At 31.7% G+C, this 22,173-nt stretch overlaps 1 protein-coding gene and 1 long non-coding RNA gene across 3 annotated transcripts; one reads left to right on the plus strand and one right to left on the minus strand.

The window, feature by feature from the left end:
* The first annotated feature begins 3,130 nt into the window (after window positions 1-3,130).
* Window positions 3,131-3,902, plus strand: LOC146933742 (uncharacterized). The gene has a single exon (XM_085705511.1). It carries the CDS (start codon window positions 3,288-3,290, stop codon window positions 3,759-3,761), a length of 474 nt encoding a protein of 157 aa, XP_085561637.1. The 5' UTR covers window positions 3,131-3,287; the 3' UTR covers window positions 3,762-3,902.
* Window positions 3,903-6,049: 2,147 nt separating this feature from the next.
* On the minus strand, window positions 6,050-8,820 carry LOC146933743 (uncharacterized). 2 transcript variants are annotated; one of them, XR_015007550.1, is made up of 3 exons: window positions 8,524-8,820; window positions 8,087-8,192; window positions 6,050-6,403 (listed from the first exon to the last, which is right to left on the minus strand). It is a non-coding gene; the product is annotated as an uncharacterized LOC146933743 (long non-coding RNA). The 2 variants fall into 2 exon arrangements; XR_015007549.1 differs by having other exon boundaries at window positions 8,087-8,214; window positions 8,524-8,766.
* Window positions 8,821-22,173: the final 13,353 nt, after the last annotated feature.

Here is a 22,173-nt window from a genome sequence, read left to right on the forward strand (position 1 = left end):
TCACATTGTTTGAATATCGATGCTAAGAATCGATCCACCAAAAATCTCACATTGTTTGAATATCGATGCTAAGGATAACTTTTAAATAACACGAACAATGGGACCTAGCTTGCATTTGGTCTCAAAATTGCCAAAAGTATGATCGTCCGTTAGCTGGTGATTGAGATGGACTCAAGATTGTTGTCATTGTGCTGCTAAGATTTTCCCTCAACCCAACAATGTATATTGCTTTGTTGTGAAAAGTTAATTTTATTCCTTAAACTGGATTGATTGTTGCTAGTAGTCATAGTCATAGGGATAGATGTAACCAGTAATGGGGAGAAAAACATCTCCGAATGTACTGCTGGATGTGATGAGGGTTCATCGTATATGATAAGATTACAATAAGCTCCTTATAAATATATTTTAGTAATTTTAAAATATATATATTATTTTCATTAAGTGAAATAAAAAAAAATCCACAAATTTTACTAAGTTATTATTAATATGATTTTTTTTTTAAATAATTTTAATATGAATTTATGATTATATCTTTTTTGAAGAAGGTAAAATGGAATTTCATTACTCACAAAACCTGACAATTCAGGCACAATGAGTGTCTGAAAACAGGAAAGTCAAAACAATTACATTAACAGTCTGATAAAAGAAAAAAAAAACAAAAAGAAGATCTTTTTTGACGAAAAACACCATCATTTCTTCCATTTCAAATTTCTCAGACACAAGAGAGCCAAATGGGATTAAATACTAAGAGGACACTTTTAGAAAAGCCGCGTAGAGTTTCAAATTGGTAAAAATGATCTGCTACTTGCGCTGGTTATAAAGCCAAAATGTCATCCCATATTTTTCCAAAATAGTCACAAGACAAGAATAAGTGATGAAGGTCTTCCATAGAACCACACCCATCCACACAATGTTGAGCGTTATGTTGAAGAACGTGTTTCCTTGATAAATTGCCCATTGTTGGTAACCGATTCTGAAACAAACGCCAAGCAAACAAGCTGACTTTGAGAGAGACCTCCTTGTTCGAAATTGATTCTGGATGATTCGCCTCCCCGTTATTGAGCGTCGAAATCAAGTAATGATAGGCACTTGTAACATTGTAAGATTGAGAAGCATGTAAATGCCAAAGCCACCTGTCTGAAATACTAGACTACAGAATAATATTAGTCAGCATATCACTGCGCCTGCTCCTCCTCCCGTGCTAGTAACCTACGCCTCCATCCTCTTCCCCCACCCAAGAGCATACATTTCAATCACCACTGCCATTTTATTAATGGATAGATCAAAAAGGCAACTAAAAGTATTTTTCAACACCACATCGTCAATCCAAGAATCCCACAAAAAAAGAGTATTATTAGGGGAATTAGTCACTTTAGTCCCTGAATCGGAAGGGATTCGTCACTTTAGTCCCTGAATGCAGATAAATTGCAAAATAGTCCCTGAATGTAGACTTTGTTAGTCAATTTATTCCCTGAATGCAAACTTCGTTAGTCAATTTAGTCCCTGAATGTAGATTCCGTTAGTCACTTTAGTCCTTGAAATTGACCATGCAGGGACTGTTTTGCAATTTCTCTTCATTCAGGGACTAAAGTGACGAATCATCTCCCATTCAGGGACTAAAGTGACTAATTCCCCGTATTATTACCATCACCTATATCTCTACCAATGTTGTCAATTGTCATCAATCCACCTACCCACTCCAACACCAGTCCCTCGTCTATATTGATCAAATTATTCCACCAAACCGAATTAAACCTCCCTCCTTCTGCAATACTACCTCCCACCTCTCCACACCTCGCCACTAGAATTTTATAGTTTATACCACAAACTCCTATTATATATATATAGACACACACACATAATTTATCTTAAAAAAATACATATATAATTTCAAATTAATAAATGTTGACATTCCTAAGTGATATAAGAATAAATTAATATTACTAGTAAATAATTATTAAATTCTAAAAATAAAATAAAAATAAAAAGAAAAGAATTTTTTTGAGGAAAAAAAAAATAAAAACGAAATTATGTCATTTCATTATTATAAATACTCTCTCCATCTCTAAATAATTGTCTCTTCAGCATTTTTTAATTGCTTCAAAATAATTGTCACTTTAAAATACAGATGTAATATTTATTTATTTTTTCCTTCTTTCAAAAATACTTATTTATATTTTTCATTATTATACCCTTATTTATTACATTTCATTCCCACTAACCACAATTAATAAAATTATTTTTTTCCTCAAAAAAAATTAATAAAATTATTTTAATAAATGATACTCACTCCGAAACATATTATAAACAAATGTTAACTCATTCACTTGTTACAAAACATAAGCAACAGTTCACCACCAAAAAAAAAACAGTTAACTTTTTCCTTATTATTTATTGGTGTTATACCAAAATTGCCCCTAGCTTAAACTAGATAAAATTGTAAACTTGGATATTGGAATTATGCACCGCGTGTGAATTGTGAATAGTATATCGGATAGTAACTTTTGCTTTGGAAGACGTAAAGGAGTGTATTTTCACATTAAATTACTTTTTTTTTTTTGCCTATATTGATGAGAAATCACCTACCTTAATAATTATGAAGTGCTGGCTTTTGTTTATAAACTACTTCATCCGTTTTAAAACATAAGTTGCAATTTTACAATATGCACTACTCACATAACTTAATTTTATCATATATTTTAACTAATATATAAATACAAATATTTGTATGTAAGATGTTTCATTTGTCTCAATAAATTATTTCAAAATATCAAATTTTTATTACATGTAATTAATGATCAAAGTTGTGTATGTGTAGTGGTTGACTGCAACGTGTATTTTTAAAACAGAAAGAGTCCTAATTTTATCATTAAATCAACACAATTAATTATTTTTTAAAAACCGCGTACAAAACTTAAAAGGGAAATGCTAAAAAGCGCCCTTAGGGCATTGGTTAAGAGGACAAATTTTAAAATGTTGTATCGAGAAATGACGGAAAGTGATAGATTTGATTTTTTTTTTTAAAATTAAAAAGTTGTTAAATTCAATGCAAACTTATCATTTTTTTTGTTTCCTTAACTAGTGCTTTTAGAACACCGGTTAGCATAACCCAAACTTAAAAAAATATTTATTATTTTGTGACATACAAATAAAAATGAAAATAACAATCTCTCCTTCCCCAAAAGGTTATAATTAAAGTGCACCTGACCAATCTGCATTCATTCTTTTTGTATAAAATGGAAGAAAAAGTTAGTACATCAGAAAAAATTGAATAGCACCAACAAACAATGACAATTCTCTCTGAGCTCTTATATCAGCTTTATGTCAAAACACTAGTCCTATTTACATATATACTGATCGAATTTATCCTTGTCATTTGTTACCTAAAGTCAACTAAAAATCCAATTACCACAACCCAATACCTCAATTTCATTGAAGAGAAGAACCCCACTAGAAGGTTGAAGAAGCCTGCAGCAGAGCACATAGATTGTAGGGTATGTTTATCTGAGTTTGAGGAAGGGGACATTGTTAGGAGCTTGAACTGTGAACACACATTTCATAAGGATTGTTTGGACAAATGGTTCTTGCAAGAACAATATTGTGCTACTTGTCCACTTTGCAGGAACAAAGTTTTGTCGGACGATGTTGCTTCAAAGTATTGTTTGCTTCAAAATCAGGTAGAATTTGATGGGATTGATGATGAGTTTATGAGTTTGTTATTTTCATTGAGAGGTGGTAGTATTTGGTATAGATATCTCTGATTTTTAGTAGAAATTTGTCTTAAATTAGATGATTAATGTTGTAGACCAAGTTTCATGCATGTAAAGAGAGACTTGTAACTTGCTCTGTTCCCTTTTGGGTTTCTTCAAAATTAATACATGTATACTCGGCATAATTTACAATCTTAGATTCTCAATTTTGTTGTTCTTTTAGATAGAGTAGAATTCTTTTTGATTTAAGTAATTTTGTTGTTCTTTTAGATAGAGTGGAATTCTTTTAGATTTAAGTAATAATTAATGTGTTTGGTCTAAGTGGTAAAAAAACTCTAATACTTTAACTAAATGAAAGAGGCTTAAATTCAAACTCTTATATATTGAGGATAAGGGGAAATCTCATCTTATATGTTCAAAAAGTTTTTCGACAGTATTAATCACTATTTATTTAAGAAATGATTAATCAATGTTAAACAACGATGAATACTTTATATCACATGAATAAAAAGTTACTATTAATCAAAATAAAAAAGATATTTTAATTCAAATCTAAACACTAAAACTATTTTATTATACATTTTTTAATTACATTTACCTTTTATTAATCGTAACATAAAAGATATTTGAACACAAATTTGATCAACTTTTATGACAACTTTATCTCTCATACTCGTATTATGTTTTTATTTTTTCTCTCAATTGTTTTGTTTTTCATGTCAATACCTATTTTATTTTATTTTTATAAATTTATAATTATTTCAAAAGTTGTCACACTGCTGATTGTTCAAATAGTAACAAACTTCATATTTTAATTATGATTACCTTTCTATTTCAATCAAATCAACACCTATACTAATACTAGATGTAATTCGTAGATGTCCCTGCCGGCAGTTTTTGTGTCAAAATATCAATGCTCTAACAAAAAAACCTCAAAAAATTAGTTGTTGTTCGATTGTGCTGTGTACTTTGAAAATGAGCAATGTTATTTGTACAATCAAAATTGAACAACTAATGAAACACCCTTTAAGATTGTGATGAGTACGAAAATCAAAATCACTAAAAAAATATTAAAAAATAATAAAGTAGTTGTTGGGTATACAAAAATGATGTTCATATATCATTCCTCTTTAAAAATAGGCTTCAATGATCTAACTTATTATCAAAGTTTATAAATACTTTTCTTCCCCCAACAGATACTACTATGATCTATGATTATTAATTGAATTTCTGATCAAATTTGGCAGTGATGGAATCCTATCTCTTGCAAGATTTTGGAAATGGTACTGTTTTGATTTTTGGAGTCCGCATTAAAAATATTCAAAAAACAAAAATATTGTTTTTGGTTTTAAAGCTAAATTTCCATCTGAAAGAGGTGATTTGGTCCAGTTACTATGCGTAGTAGATGATGGACATGAAAATTCTTTATGAAGACCCTCCTTTGATAAAATGTAGGTGAAGCAGTTAAGAATTTGATGCATGATCAATTGACTCTATATTATGTTGGTTGCAACAATCCTAGGGGTCTGAGCAATTTCTTTAATGCGACTAGTGCCCACCACCTAGGGTAGACACATGCAAGAGCATACGAGTTAGTTGTAGTATATTGATTAATTTCTTGTGGAATTTTTCTGGGGTTCTTGTTGTTGAAGGTTGATGGAGATGATATGAATATGAAAAGAAAGGAGAAGAAGATGAAGAAAACCTAACATTTTTGAATTAAAACTAACGGAAAGGACCAAAATGTGTAACGGAAAGAAGTTAAGGGACCAAAATAAATCGAATTTTAATTAAGGGAGCAAAGTGATACTACCTAAATAGTTAAGGGACCAAAAATGTAATTTATCCTACATTTAATCTATTGCGAATTTTGTGTGGGATTAGACCTCACTAAATCCCTTTCTTTTATCGGATGTCCCCGAAGGAGTAACTCCCTTTATTCAGTAATCCATTAGTTATCCACTATAGGAATTTCATAAAAATCTAAGGTTATTCCCTTTGTAGACCTCACTAAATCCCTTTATTTTGAAACCTCAATTGTTTTGAAAGGAAAAAAAAAGAATCAAGAATTTAACAAGAGTCATGGATAGTAGGAAGTGATACTTTTGTTTTTTTACTAGTGTGTAACCCGTGCCGATGCACGGGTTGACTGAACCGGTGTGACAGTTACGGACTAATGCACCAAAATCTTAAAGCATAAATTCGGCAGTATACTCAAGCGACAACGAATGTGCAACAATGGCGCGTCGTGGCGCGTTGTCAAATATCTTTCGAAGCTACAGTTTGAATCACACAGACGAATAATTTAATTCGGATAAACACGTACTGTACCGAAACAATTAACAGTCAAACTATAATTAGAAACTTGTCATAAATATAACGACAGACGATAGGAAAGTACAATGAGGTTACGGATTACATTTATTGCAATTAATACCAACTAATCACGACACAATTTGTAAAGTTAGACATAACTTTTATTCTACATAACATTGTCACGATCAAATTATCTTTTAACACAGAACAACACTAAACATTAGAAACTACAACAATGGTTCATCAGTACAATGAAGTATCTTCGAAGGACAATCTCCAGTGTAAAGAATTCCCAGTCACATGCATCCGGTACAACCCCACACGAACAAAAAATCAACTGCAACATTGGTTAATCTTCGAGGATACTGCATTTTTACCTGAACAATATCAAATAGAGTACGTTATTTAGTATAAACACATTTTTTTTTCTGCAGGAGCATAACACATATAAAAAGCACTATTATTGACATTTTTTCACCCACAAATAACTTATGCATATCCTATTGATCTCTTTAAAATAACTTATGCATATCCTATTGATCTCTTTAAAGTTTAAACACATTCCCATTATTAATCTTTTTTTTTCAGTTTTTTTTTTATTATTCAATGTTGATGTCACTGTTGGAAGTTGTGTTATATGAATTATAATACTTGATAGATTTTGAATGTCCTTATCCATTTATATTAATATTGTCGTAAGTAGCGAGTAGAGTATTGTGAAACTGGTGACATTTTTTTGTTTGTTGCAGGTAACAAATACACCATGTTTGATAGCGTAGACTTTAGCAAATTAAGAGTTGGTGTCTCAAAACAATTAAACTCCTTATGAGCAACACTATAAATAGCAATGCATGAAGCATGCTCTTCTATATATATCAAGTAGCTATAGAAGTAATCATATATACATCAATACATTAGCAAGATCACATACACCTCGTTCCAAGCCTAATAATGGTTGGAAGCTTAGTGAAATTATATTACTTTGCTATTATTGTTATTATTTTGTTTGGGTTGAGCTTCCAATTCCAACATGGGATGGCCCGGCCACTACAACAACATAATGATACTAATAGTGCTGTAATAAGCAGTACTTCAGCACATAATAAGAAATTACTGGAGGAGATTAACAACTCTGGTCCTAGCCCTGGAGAAGGCCATAGGCAAGAACTACCAGATGGCTATCACCATTAATATTCCATCCGTCATTTTAATCAAGAAAAAATGTTCTATCAATTTCATATGAATTAATTTAAATATTATAGTGGCTACTTGGTTGTCTGCATACTATATATCGTGTCTTGTATATATTCTACAACAAAGCAATCAGTAGGATTTGCCATTGCACTGGGACTGCTACACGGTTCACCCATAGTTTGTTTTTGTATGTTTGAGTGTAGAATCCCTAAGCTTTAGCTATTCTCTGATGCATAAATTCTCTGCTTAACAAATTATCTTGTGATGAATTTTGACTTAATAATCCTTTTCTTTTACAACTTCCAAAAAAAAAAAATCCCACCCAGAAAATCTAACGTGACAGAGAACCAAATTGTCCGATCCCTTGGATTTTTGGCATTAAATGGTAATATACTCTAATCTCACCACCATGTTATCTCAAATAATGAGGTTTATTTTATTAATAGGGGATTTAGTCTAGGGAATTAGCAATTGAAAAAGAAAAAGCTAAACCAAACTCAACCCATCCACATTGTAATGTAAGCTTTTAGCAGGTTTGCATGAAACAAATACAAACAAAAGGAAATAGTGAGTCAAGCTTATCAAAGTTCAAGAGGGTGTTTCTTGTTTTAATAAATCTTTAGAATGAAAATAAGGTTTCAAAGTTATATAGATTATAAATGTCAATTTCTTAAACAACCGTAATTAGCATGGGTGAAAGAACTCTAGTATTCCTACTCTTCCTTTTCAGTTATCTGCTATTTGCTTTGTCAACAAAACATCAAATACTGATTGCAAGCTCTTCAAAATAATTCAACCCAAATTCATAGAACCAAGTGATAAACTAATAAAATCAAACAGAAATCAACAACAATAATCAATATTACCTTATCATCAATGAGAACCATCTCTATGGAATTGGGCTGCTCAGGATTCAAGAAGCTTGGCACCTCCCACAACCTCAGAACCCTTACCTTAAGCCGCCATCCCTCCCTACCAGGTGATACAGCGGACACTGAGTCAAATGAGTTATCAATCACAGACTTCGACATCAAGCCAAACAACAAACTCAAATAACAGATCGATATTGAATTGAAAGTTGAAAGTAACAACAATCTCTCCTCACAGATGAAAATTGCGAATTGTGAAAGTGAATACATCAACCAGAAGATGCAGGTATTTAAAGACCTCAATAAGGGGCAAAACAGGAATACAAACAAAGACCAAAACGCAGACAAAGCAGATTAAATTTGAATTCAGGGGGGCAAGCTCTGACGCCATCGCAGATTCAATTTGAATTTTGTGAGACAAACATGCAACTTACCAATAGAAGATCTAACTCCAATATCCTGTCTACCCACAAACATCCCTCTTTTGCGCCGATTCAGCACATAAGGACAAAATAACGCCACTCGTGCACGCCATCCTCGATCCGATGCAAGCGAAAGTTCAGATTAGAAGGTAGAAGAAACACGGTCCCACTGGAATTTGAGGATGAACATGTAGAACTCGGCAAAATTGGTTAGTATCTCTTGTAAGATTTATTGATTTAGAAATAAAGTGTTGTGGTTGCTAGAGAGGTGAATACACACCTTTAATGACTAAAAACAGGGATGTGGTTGCAAATTAGAGTAGGGATAAGCTCTTCAAATATCGAAATTGTTAGATTGAAAATCATGATCGAAGTTCGAACTCCGACTTATCTACTTATGTGTGAATTTTCAATAATTATTCATTTCGACTGTTTATATGGTAAATTCAAAGCTTCTTCAAATTAATTTGGACAAAATAAGGTGGCATTACTTCATTATAATTGTTGTTGAGTAAAAAAAACGTATTGTTGACTATAAAAGTATTTGAATGCAAATTTCGTCTTTTCTTTTAAAAACAAAACGTTATTCATTCATTTAAATTCAAATTAATAGAGTACATCAGATATAATAATATGTTCAACATCCCTAAAAACGTAAATGGTGAATCTACAAACAAACTTACAACACCAAGTTAATATCATACAACAAGTAAATGCCTGCAATTAACATGATAAAATTTGAGTCACTGAAATACTCATAATTCTGGATCTACAATGTTGACGCTCAAACAAACATTGTAACAAGACACAAAATCAAACAACACTGCACAAAACGACGAACAACACAACACCACACCAGACAACGAAATTACGAAAAACACAACAGAAAAACTTGATATACGTGGAAACCAATTATTTAGATTGAAAGAACGGAAAAAAAGATACATAAGCGTGATTCTAAGTAAAAAAAAAGACCTAAAATCACCACTCTTCAATAAAAAAAAACTAAAATCACCACTCTTCGATTAGTGAAGGAGAAAGAGAGTAGAGAATGTAGAGTTTTTCTTACTAAAAAAACTATGGCCTACATTATCTTTCTATGTATTATTATAAATTTAAGATGAAAACTATGAGACTAAGACATGTTAGTAGCCACATAACGAATCTTTAACCTCGTTTTTAGACTCGTTAACCACTCATTGTCATCATATCTACAACTTTTACCTAAGGGTGGCCATGCTTCGATTCTGGATGAAAACTGAACCGAATCGAATTGTTTGTGTTTCGAACCGAACCAATCTGTTCTAAGATGAACCGAACTGTTATTATTGGTATCGTTGAAAAAATATAAAAAATCAAACGAAATCGAATTTTAGAAGTTTTCAAAACCAAACTGAACTGTTCCAAACCGAACCGTACTGTTTCGAATTGAATTGTCTTGATCTGAACTAAACTGTCCCAAAATTGTCACAAATGATTTAGTTTTTTTTGTTTTAGTTCGGCTCAGTTTAACGGTTTAGTTCAATTTTTTGTATTTTTTTCATCCGCCTCTCAACTTTCGTTCTCTTATCTTTGGCAATTGGTATTTCACTCCAAATCAATTATGGATACAGACTGTTGTAGGTCTCATTGTACGGAGGATCATAGTACGGTCAACAAGACTACAACGATATGAAATTATTAACTGCATTAAAATAGAGCAACACGCATAAACCTTTCTCTTACTAACATCACATGAAATTGAATGACAATTTGGCCAACATTTAAGTGAGTGACAATTTACGGCGTTAAGTGCTAGTGGGCTGATAGTCTAGCATTAGCTTCCAATCTAACGAAAGAAAGTGATGTGCGGTTGCCTTGAAGTTCGATAGTAGAGACAATTTATAGTAATTTATAGTAGAAACTCTTTAATTTAATATTCGTTAAATTAATAAACTCTCTAAAATAATAAATTTGTTCGGTCCCGACTTGGGTCAATGTAAAAAATTGAAAAACTCGATAAAATAATAAGATAATAATTTTTCGGGAGATCCCTTTATAATTTTCGGTCCCAAGAAAAATCATAAATTAATAATTCATAGAAACTGAAAAAATATATTAAGAATACATTGAACACATTTGTTCCTCTTGTTTACATTTACTGTACTTCAAAAGTCATTATTGATTTCCAATGCATATGAACACAATAATTACTAATTTACGTTGAGTCCCAAGGTTCGCTGCAACGTAATTCTAAGAGGCATAGACTAATTTGCCTTTTTGTTTGGTATGTACAGTACAATTACTTAAAAACTCTTTAAATTAATAATTATTAATTTATCGATAAATTAATAACTCTCTAAATTAATAAATTTATCCGGTCCTGACATTATTAATTTATAGAGTTTTAACTGTATATAAAATAATAATTAATTCATATAGTAATTTAGAAAAAGTTCGATAGTAGAGACAAATTTTTTTTTCTTTTCAAATATGACTTTTTTTTTTGAACAATTTTCAAATATGACTTATATTTAAAGAAATATGTAGTAGTTTATTTAAACATAAGTGCTATATCTAATTCTTGGAAAGAAAGTTAGAGAGGAGAAATAAAAATAGAAGATGAGATGAGTTTTTTTTTCTTCCATTGGGTAGAAAATGAAAGAAACAAAAGTTAAAAATGTTCTTTTAGTTGTGTTGGATCACAAGGAGAGTCTAAAAAATTGAGAATTTTTTTGCATTAAGGTAATAGCAAACCATGTTAATTGCTTGAACATCATATTTTCACACAATGTCTACCGATACTGACACCCATACGAACCTGAGCACCACACTAACAAAGGATAAAAATATTCATCCCACTACAAGTGATTACCCACTCATTTTAGAATGTTCCAACTCTCACAAGTCTCCTGGTTTAAAGGAGATGGAAATGACATTGTTTCATGAATATAACATGTAGAAATTAAATCTCATTCCTCTTTATAATTGTGAGAGTTTTCAAATGTCAAGATGCATTCATTCACTATATCATTCTCTTATTGGAGACAAAAAAGAAGAGCATTGCAGTTCACTATCCAACTTCAAATGCATAAATTTAATCACTTTTTTTTAGCAAATAAATTTAAGGGTTAATTATGTTTCTAGTCCCTATAAAATAGCGACCTTGTAAGTTTAGTCCCTACTTAATTTTAATAGCATTTTTAGTCCCTATAAAAAAAAAATTTACTTATAATTTTAGTCCCTGCTAAAACAAAGTTTGATTAATTATCCTTAAACTCTTAAATTTTTGAACGATTTTTTTGAGACAAGATTAGAACACTATGAAAGGTTCGTTTACTAAAATTTAGAATTTTCTGACATGAAATGAATTAAATATGAATTTTTTAAAACGACAAAAGTTAAAGATAAAAAGTAATAAAATCTGGATGTAGAAATCAAATTTTGCAATAATTTTTTGCGGACGAACTTTTAGTAATGTTCTAAACATGTCTGCAAAAAATTGTTCAAAAATTTAAGAGTTTAAGCATAAATTAAACAAATTTGAATTGAGTAGGAACTAATACTCAGTGCAGAAAAACAAAATTAGGGACTAAAAATGCTATTAAAATTAAGTAGGGACTAAACTTACAAGGTCGCTATTTTATAGGGACTAGAAACATAATTAACCCTAAATTTAATCACTTATAAATTATATTGATTTACTTTTGGTGAAAGATAACCAATAAGTGAGCAATGTGTTCTAATATGAGTACTATTTTTTTCTTTAAAAAGTTTTCAAAATTTATTTTAGATAACAAGGCCAACACATAACCACCCTCATTATCCCGAATACATATACCAAGGCCAACTTTGTTTAACACATGAAAGAAAGAGGCATCCACGTTACACTTATAACGACCCACACTTGGTTTTCGTCAGACAATCGTCTCTATGTGAGAAGTATGATTAGGGACGGAGGTCCTGATAAGTTGGGCATTGATCCAGCTATTGAAAAGATTGCTCGCCTGTTCATAAATCAACGAAATAAATTCAAATGTTTCATTCCAAACCTTATTATTCTTGTGCTTCCAAATACTTCAAAATGTCACCCAAGAAATTTGCTTTTGTTGGGCATCGAGATGTCGTAAAGAGGCAAAAACAACTGAAGTAAAACTATCAATAAGATCAATAATGGAAAGCAGGGAGGGTCAGATACTAGTATGTTTCCAACGAGCAACACTTTTGTCGTACTCAAAGAAAATATGGAAACTATTTTCGTGTGAAATGTATAAAACGCACAAGAGCTTTGACAAAAAACACATTGACTTTACACTTGTAACCTTGTAGGGAGACAACTGCGACAAGCTCGCCAAATAAAATTCTTAACCTTGGGAGGTAGCTTAAGATTCCAGATAATATTACAATGTCATGTCACTCGATGGTGCAACATATTAATATTAACATACGTAATATGAGGATAAGCACTAAGCACCGTATACGTACCATCATTTTTCAAACTTACCACCCACAATGAGCCTATTGAAAGCAAGATTAAACATGTTGAACCATTGGAGTGGGGTTATTGAAGATGAGGTGGAGGAAAGAGGTGATGAAAATGTTAAACATGTTGAAACTCTGCACCGAAAGGCCACGTGGTGAATCCTGGTTGGGCAAAGCTGGCGCGTGAGCTGCTCAGCCAGACAAGGCACGCGAATTGACAGGAAACACAGAGAGAGAAAGAGACTTTGGATAATGGAGGGCCACGTGTTGCAACATGATTGGTTGCTTAGATTTTTCATTTTCTTAATGTTTTGGGATCAATTATTTCATTACAAATAATTTTTTTATTTTTTTACCAAAATTCATGATTTTTTTTTCTCTACAGATAGAGACTTGGATCATTTGATTTGGACACAGAAAAAAAAATCAAGTTTTTCACTCTCTTAATCTTATTATTAGCTTTTCTTTTGGATTTTAAGTGCTTTTTTTAGTGAAATGAATCCCAATAATAATCATTTTGTTGTTGTATTGCATTTTAAGTTAAGAAAATAAAAATAAATTATTTAAATACATTTTATTTTTACAAAAAAAATTAAAAATTAAGCCTTTTTTAATTTAATTATAAACGATAATTGTATTTTTATGTAATTATAAAAACAAAAATATAAAATAAGAATAAGAAATAAAAGATGGCGGGGTAGGGTGTTGAATGATAAAACCATTGGAGTGGATAAAATTGAATGGGTATTGAATTAAGAGAGGGGTCCATTTAGTTTGCACCCATTTAACTTTGGGTCCAACTTGGACCACTAGAATGACCCACTATAGTAGGTTTATATCCAGTTAAAGCTACCATACACACTACATGGGAAAAGCATTGTAAGAAAACCTTCAGTTTATTATATCAAATATAAACGGAACCATTACTGAGTGTTGTTTCTCACAAAATCACTCTAATTTACTGTCGAAAACAAAATCTCTAAGTTAAATTAAATGTTAAATTTTTTTAATTTGTTAATCTGTCAACACATTTTAATATTATATTACATTGTTAAATTAATATTACTTACACTACCAAAAAAAATTAATATTACTTAATAAATTTGATAAATGACTGCAACATTATTTGATAAATGACATTTTCTATAGCACATGAATTCAACAAATACCAATCAACATTATTTTTGACAAAAAAAAAATGACTTTTAAATCGTTTGATTAAAACAAACAAGTTGAATTGGTTTGTTCGTGAACTTGAAACTGAAGGTGAGAAAAACACAAGAAGGGGGGTTGAATTGTGTTTTGAAAAATTCTTCGTTCCTCCTAAAATTGAACACACTGATCAGAAGCTAAGTGAAACAGCTTCTGAAGTGATAATCAGAATTTACACGCAGCGGAATAAAACAGAGAGAGAGAAGAAGAACGACACAAAGCAATTATACTGGTTCCTTCCACAAATCGTAAGTAGTCCAGTCCCCCTTGCACTTCCAAGGAGATTTCACTAAGAGTAATATCTGATTACAATTGCTCAAGCACACCTGCAAGAGACTTCCTTTGCTCAAGCACACTTTGCAAGAGTCTTCCTATGCTCAAGAACACAATCAAGAGACTTCCCTGCTCAAGCACAACTGCAAGAGACTTCTAACTAAACAAAATTACACAGAAAATTGTTTAAGGTTGAACACTTGATATACAATCAGAGGTGCTCACAATACAAATCAGATACAGACTCAATAACTTAAGAATTTCTAAGATGAAACTTTGAGACACATAAATTCTAAGTGAATGCAGAACAATTTCAGCAGAGGCTTGGCACTTGTAATAATGTTGTGAGTCTTTCGTTCAGCATTACCAAAACTCTAAGTCTCCACTCCTTTATATAGTGGTGTGAAAGAGACGTTGTGAAATTGCCAGCACATCAAAGAGTCGTTGTTGAAGCTTGATCTTTTACCAATGAACTTTTGCCTGATTTGGTTTTTGTCCTATGAAGAACCAATTTGAAATCCATTCCTTATCCAAAGGAACATCTATGCAGGGGGAGTTAGAGCTCAGGGGGAGTTAGAGCTTACAAACCTCAGACTCTGAGCTTACAAACCTCAGAAACCCCAAAGTCAACTCGTTAATTAGATTAACAACAATTGACCAATTTTAAATACTATTGTTTGTCATCATCAAAAAGGGGGAGATTGTTGGAACAAAATATGTTTAACAATGAACCTCAAAGAGTTTTGATGATAACAAGGTATTAAAAATTGTAAATTGGACTAGCTAATATTTGTTCAAGTGTACAGGACCATAGTTAAAAAAAGTTACATCATTAATTGGTTCTGAATGAGCAAATAAAGAGCAAATGAAAATGAAGCTTAGACGATTCTGAAGGCAATACGCTCCTGAAAGTTGAAAGCGCTCCTGAAGTCAAGCTGCTCCTGAAGATAGTAAAAGCGCTCCTGAAGAAATAGTGCTCCTGAAGAATAGTGCTCCTGAAGACAAGAGGTCCAGAAGCCACATCATCAGAAGCTGAAGAAGCTATATCATCAGAAGCTGCATCATCAGAAGCTGAAGAAGCTGCATCGTCAGAAGCTGCATCATCAGAAGCTGCCTCATCAGAAGTCATTTCACCAGAAGCTGAAGATCAACTGGATTTGCAGAAGATTCAAGATTGAAGAATCTACATTGCAAAAGCTGTCTATTGGACTCGAAAACACAGCAGAAAATTAGTGGAACTTTGCAACGGTCATTTCAAAGGTGTTTGAAGGCATGTGCTTGCAATTTGGACGAAAGCGTTGACATTGTACTATTGTACGAACTGTACAACCACCTTCTCCACTACTCTGTTTTGTGTCCACGCTACAAGACAAGAAAACAGCTTCAGAATACGGCTTCGCCTGCAAAGATGTTCCTTTGGATAAGGAATGGATTTCAAATTTGTTCTTCATAGAACAACAACCAAATCAGGCAAAATATCATTGGTGAAAGATCAAGCTTCAACAACGACTCTTTGGTGTGCTGGCAATTTCACAACGTCTCTTTCACACCTCTATATAAAGGAGTGAAGACTTAGAGTTTTGGTAATGCAAGAACGCTGAACGAAAGACTCACAACATTTTTTACAAGTGCCAAACCTCTGCTGAAATTGTTCTGCATTCACTTAGAATTTCTGTGTCTCAAAGTCATATCTTAGAAATTCTTAAGTCCATTGAGTATGTATCTGATTTATATTGTGAGCACCTCTGATTGTATATCAAGTGTTCAACCTTAAACAATTTTCTGTGTAATTTTGTTTAGTTAGGAAGTCTCTTGCAGTTGTGCTTGAGCAGGAAGTCTCTTGATTGTGTTCTTGAGCAAAGGAAGTCTCTAGCTTGTGTGCTTGAGCAAAGGAAGTCTCTAGCTTGTGTGCTTGAGCAAAGGAAGTCTCTTGCTTGTGTGCTTGAGCAATTGTAATCAGATATTACTCTTAGTGAAATCTCCTTGGAAGTGCAAGGGGGACTGGACTACTTCCGGATTGTGGAAGGAACCAGTATAATTGCTTTGTGTCGTTCTTCTTCTCTCTCTCTCTGTTTTATTCCGCTGCATTTAGATTCTGATCATCACTCCAGAAGCTATCTCACTTAGCTTCTGATCAGTGTGTTCAATTTTTAGGAGAAACGAAGAATTTTTCAAAACACAATTCAACCCCCCCTTCTTGTGTTTTTCTCACCTTCATCGTTGTCTTCAGCAGTCTTACCAGCAATTGCTCTTACTTCAGTCAATTTCTCTTTGAAGAACCTATCACAGTCTTCCATACCCAAAGCCTTGAGCTTGTCATCCCTTTGTTGAATGTATTGTGCTTTTAGCTCCTTTTTGTCTGATATAATATCAGAAGCACGTTCATCTGCCATCCTTTTCCTTCTTGGAGTCATCTCAATCATAGGACACACAAGTTGAAGGGGAGCCTTCTTCTTTTCCAGCTTGGGCTCAGCCTCCTCTTTCTCTATTGCTTCAAAAGCTTCCTCCAGCTGCTCTTTGGTGATTACCAGATCTGCCTTACCTTTTCTTCTTTTCAGAGGAATAGAGGCAACACCAATTTTCTTTTTCTTTCCTTTATCCTTGGCAGCATCCTGATACGGCTTCTGATAACGCAGCTTCTGATGATGTGGCTTCTGGACCTCTTGTCTTCAGGAGCACTATTCTTCAGAAGCACTTTACTAACTTCAGGAGCGGCTTTACTTCAGGAGCGCTTTTTCTCTTCAGGAGCGAGTTGCCTTCAGGAGCACTAAGCTTCAATTTTGTTGATTCCTTTTGCTCTTTATTTGTTCATTCAGAACCAATAAATGATGTAACTTTTTAATTATGGTCCTGTACACTTGAACAAATATTAGCTAGTCCAATTTACAATTTTTAATACCTTGTTATCATCAAAACTCTTTAAGGTTCATTGTTAAACACATTTTGTTCCAACAGAAACGAATTCAAGCTAGTTCGTATTAAATTTGTCGAATTTCAAGCTGAACTATTTCTTAACTAATCGAACCCAGACGAATTAGACTCAATACAATTTCAATCTACCTTAAAGTTATATTGCACGTAAATATTTAATGCACAAAGAAAACAATTAAATGATTATATCAAAAATATAAAAAAAAAAAAAAAAACTTAGTAATTACACCCTCCGGCCATAAATATAAGCAAAAATTCACTTTTTAGGTTCATTCAATAAATGATGTATGTGGTTTATTTAATAGTCCACATACATCAATTATTAAATGAACCTAAAAGTAAATTTTTGCTTATATTTGTGACTGAAGGGTGTATATATATATATATATATATATATATATATATATATATATATATATATATATATATATATATCTTAGTAAGCGTTCTAATAAATCTGTAACAAAAAAAAAAGTTCTTCCTCTCAAAAAAAAATCTAATCGTTAAGAATAGAGCACTTCGAACAACAATAAATAGGACATAATACTTCTGCCAAAAAGTTCACCAACAATTCAACATGCCCAGCATTCTACCAAAAAAATAGTTACAAAGAAAAAAATTCAGTGCAGCCAAGTACATGCAGGCATGAGAGAGGATACACCTTGTATCTTAGGTTCCCTATCTTTAATCTACACCATTGAACTTTATTTATATTAAATCAATGATTTACATTCAACTGGTCCAAGTTGAACCCAAAGAAGTAGTGGTCCAAATTAAACTTTGCCTTAAGGGAGAGAAAATGATGTGGAGTGTTGGGAATTGAAAAAGTGGGTGTTGAAAGTTGTTGAATTTTTTTTACCACCGTACATTTACAAGTGGGAGCATCAGACAAGACCAAATCAAACAAAGGAGTTTTAAGGATTCTATTAGTTGTAGCATAATAAAAAAATGTATTGACCAACCCCACATTCCATTGCTAAGCATGCGGTACTAAAAGCTATGAGACGATAAGATTTGACCAGGCTAACTGTTGTTGGGAAACCGGAGAAAGATGACCCTCATCAAACTGCCATGGGTGATACCACAATGGTATGTACTCACCTGAGTCTATACTCCAGTGAAGCCTCGTTGAAGAACATCTTTAGCACTCATGAGTCCGCGCCAAACATAACTCGAATTATGGCCAAGACCTGCACTAAAATAATCACCTAAGGAAAAGTATTTAGTTTTGCGTAGTCCAGTGATTATTGCATTTGAATTTGAAATCAATTTCCAAGCATGCTTGCCAACCATTGTCAGATTCTACGCTTTTAGACTCTTGAATCTCATTCCACCAAACACTTGATGTAGTTAAATGTTCCCATGAGAACCAATGTAATCCTCTAGAATTGCTAGTAGTATGACCCCATAAAAAAAAATCATCATCTTTCCAATATCATTAATAAGAGTTCCCAAAAAAAAACACACTCATAACATAACATAACGGGAATATTTTGCAATACGAATTTGATTAGAACCTCCCGACCTGCCTGAGACAAACATTGACTACTCCAAGATTTGATTATATTCCAAATCTGACCATATGTGTACTATTATGTCAAAAAAAAAAAATTTGTACTGTTCTAAAAATGGGTTTTTTCTATCATGTGCAAATTTGCTCATGTTAAGAAGTTTAAAATAGAAATTTTGTATTGAAACTTGTACATGTAATATTAAATATAAAACTTTTGTATGAATAATTGTTGTTTTCCAAAATAAAAGTTACTACTATTAGTTGTTTTAACATGTGCAATGTTGCACATGTTAAACAAACCCTTCTAAAATATATTCCTTCAATAGATACCCTTTTTTTAATTTATATTTTGAATAATTAAACTCACCAAATTAACAATTATCACTATTAAGTATAATGAAAATTATCTAGATTAAGTAATTATATTGTTTAAAATAAATTATTTAATATATTATCCTTGATTATTTTACTATCTTTTTAAATAAATAAAATATATTTCATTATTATTTGTATACATTTAATTTGTAATCAGTGGGGTATTATATATTTGAAAAATTTCCTTTGTAAAATAAATTATAGATAAACTCGTACAACTTAACAAATATATTATAATTTCCCTTTCAATCTCTTTCCCATGTCTGTATTTATTTATTTTATATACACACACACACTTGCTTAGAATCATAGACTACGACAAACAATTTCAAGTTAAGAAAATGAGAAATCAAAATATGGTTTCTCTAGTTATTATTCTAACTCTCTTCATAATGTGGCTATGGTAAATAAGCTATGTGCTCCTTCTACGTGCTAATTTATTTTTTTCATCTGTGTATTAATTTATTTTTTATGGACTGTAATTTTTTGGTGCAGTGCAAATGGTAGAACAGTGATCGAGCATAAAGTTTATGATTCTGCGCAGCGAAAAATTGTGATTAGACAATGCTTCGAGAAAGAATGCAACAAAAATTGTATAGAGCATGGCTATTATGGATGTTGCGAACATGAAAATTGCGTATGCTATGAGCCCACACCACATCGGCATTGTCCGAACAGACCTCGCTATAATTTCATGCATAAGAAATTTCTATAGAGAAATAAATTACAAAAGTGCATGTTCAACATTAATCTTGAAGAATGATATAATCTTTTTATGATATTATAAAGGTGGTTTGATGATCTGTTATGTCATAACTTATTTTATTTTTATCGAGCTTTTGGTATAATTTTTTTTTGTTTTCGATAATTGATAATGTGAACAATAACGGAGTAAATTTATACTTAATAATTCTTGGCTTAAGTGCAATTTTACCCCCCCTATTTTTGCTGAATCGGAATTTTACCCCCCCTATTTTAAAACTTGGAATTTCACCCCCCAATTTAATGTTTTTCGGAATTTTACCCCCCTATTTTAAAACTCGGAATTTTACCCCCGCAATTTAATGTTTTTCGGAATTTTACCCCCACCACATTTGATGTTATTATCCACCTAATTAATTATTTAAATTAAATAATTTTTAATTACAAAAAATAAATAACTTCTTAAAAAATAGAAAAAACTTTTAAAAATACCTTAAAATGTAGAAAAAATTCTAAAAAAAATACTAGAAAATAAAGATAAAATGTAGGAATTACAATAAATAAATAATTTTTTAAAAAAATCGAAAAAACTTTAAAAAATACCATAAAATGCAGAAAAAAATACTAGAAAATAGAGATAAAATGTAGGAAATAAACCAGAATAAACGAAAAAAATTCCATTAAAAATAGATGGAAAAACAGTATAAACGGAAAAAAAAATACATGGAATTTTCCTACATTTTTTTAGAATTTTTTCTACATTTTTTTAATGGATTATTCCATGTATTTTTTTTTTTCGTTTATACTGTTTTTCCATGTATTTTTAATGGAATTTTTTTCGTTTATTATGGTTTATTTCCTACATTTTATCTTTATTTCTAGTATTTTTCTGCATTTTAAGGTATTTTTTAAAGTTTTTTTGATTTTTTTTAAAATTATTCATTTATTGTAATTCCTACATTTTATCTTTATTTTCTAGTATTTTTTTTAGAATTTTTTCTGCATTTTAAGGTATTTTTTAAAGTTTTTTCTATTTTTTTAAAAAGTTATTTATTTTTTGTAACTAAAAATTATTTAATTTAAATAATTAATTAGGAGGATAATAACATCAAATGTGGTGGGGGGTAAAATTCCGAAAAACATTAAATTGGGGGGTTAAAATTCTGAGTTTCAAAATAGGGAGGGTAAAATTCCGAAAAACATTAAATTGAGGGGGTAAAGTTCCGAGTTTTAAAATAGGGGGGTAAAATTCCGATTCAGCCAAAATAGGGGGGGCAAAATTGCACTTAAGCCATAATTCTTTATGACATGATGCTCCCAACAATGTATTTCATAATTTTTTTTGTCAACATTTGATTATAATTTTGGTTTATCTTGTTTGAACTATACGTAACTCCGGCCCCTCAATATTTTTCAAGTAGACTACTGTGCTGGTGCTGGCCTTGATAATCTGCAACCAAATAGCAAGATAGCAAGAGGAATCTCCAATTGGATTACTTTATGCATACTAATTTGATGATGTTGGGTTGGACTAACATCCCTTTGCATTTGTCAGTTCTAAACCAAAATTACAAGGTCAAATCTATGTCTTTTTTAAGTGGACTATTTTCTGACCTCGTCCAAATTACGAAAGATTTGTAAGATATTAACCATTTTTTAATGGAGCAAGAGTTAAAATATGAAAAATTTAAAATTACAATGATGAAATCTATGTTTTTTTTATAAGGTTATCTTTAAAACTCGCTCAAATTATATGGACTATTTGAGGCATTAATCCTATTGTTTATAATATATCCATATAATAAGATATAACATGGACTAATGAAATTTAATGTTTATGATGAGTTGTTATTAAACGAAATTTTTTAGCTCATAGTTACTTCTTTGAGTAAATTGGAAGATTTCTTTACCATTTCCTCAACTCAGCCCCTCTTGAATGTGGAAAATACTTGGGTGACATAATGTCACCGTGACATTAAATCTGGGCCGCACAAATGTACTCATGGATGTGTTGTGTGGCCCAGATGCAAATGGCAATGTGTGTTGTGTGGCCCATATTTAATGTCACGGTGACATTATGTCACCCAAGTGCTGTCCCTTGAATGTTGTCATCCATCCGAATTTTTTTTTTATGCCCTAGTTGAAACCAAAAAATCAAAAAATGCCCTAGTTGAAACAAAAATACCAAAACTGCC

Source organism: Medicago sativa, chromosome 4 (genome assembly GCF_051527215.1).
Source record: "Medicago sativa cultivar Bolivia chromosome 4, Bolivia_mono, whole genome shotgun sequence".
Classification (NCBI taxonomy): domain Eukaryota; kingdom Viridiplantae; phylum Streptophyta; class Magnoliopsida; order Fabales; family Fabaceae; genus Medicago; species Medicago sativa.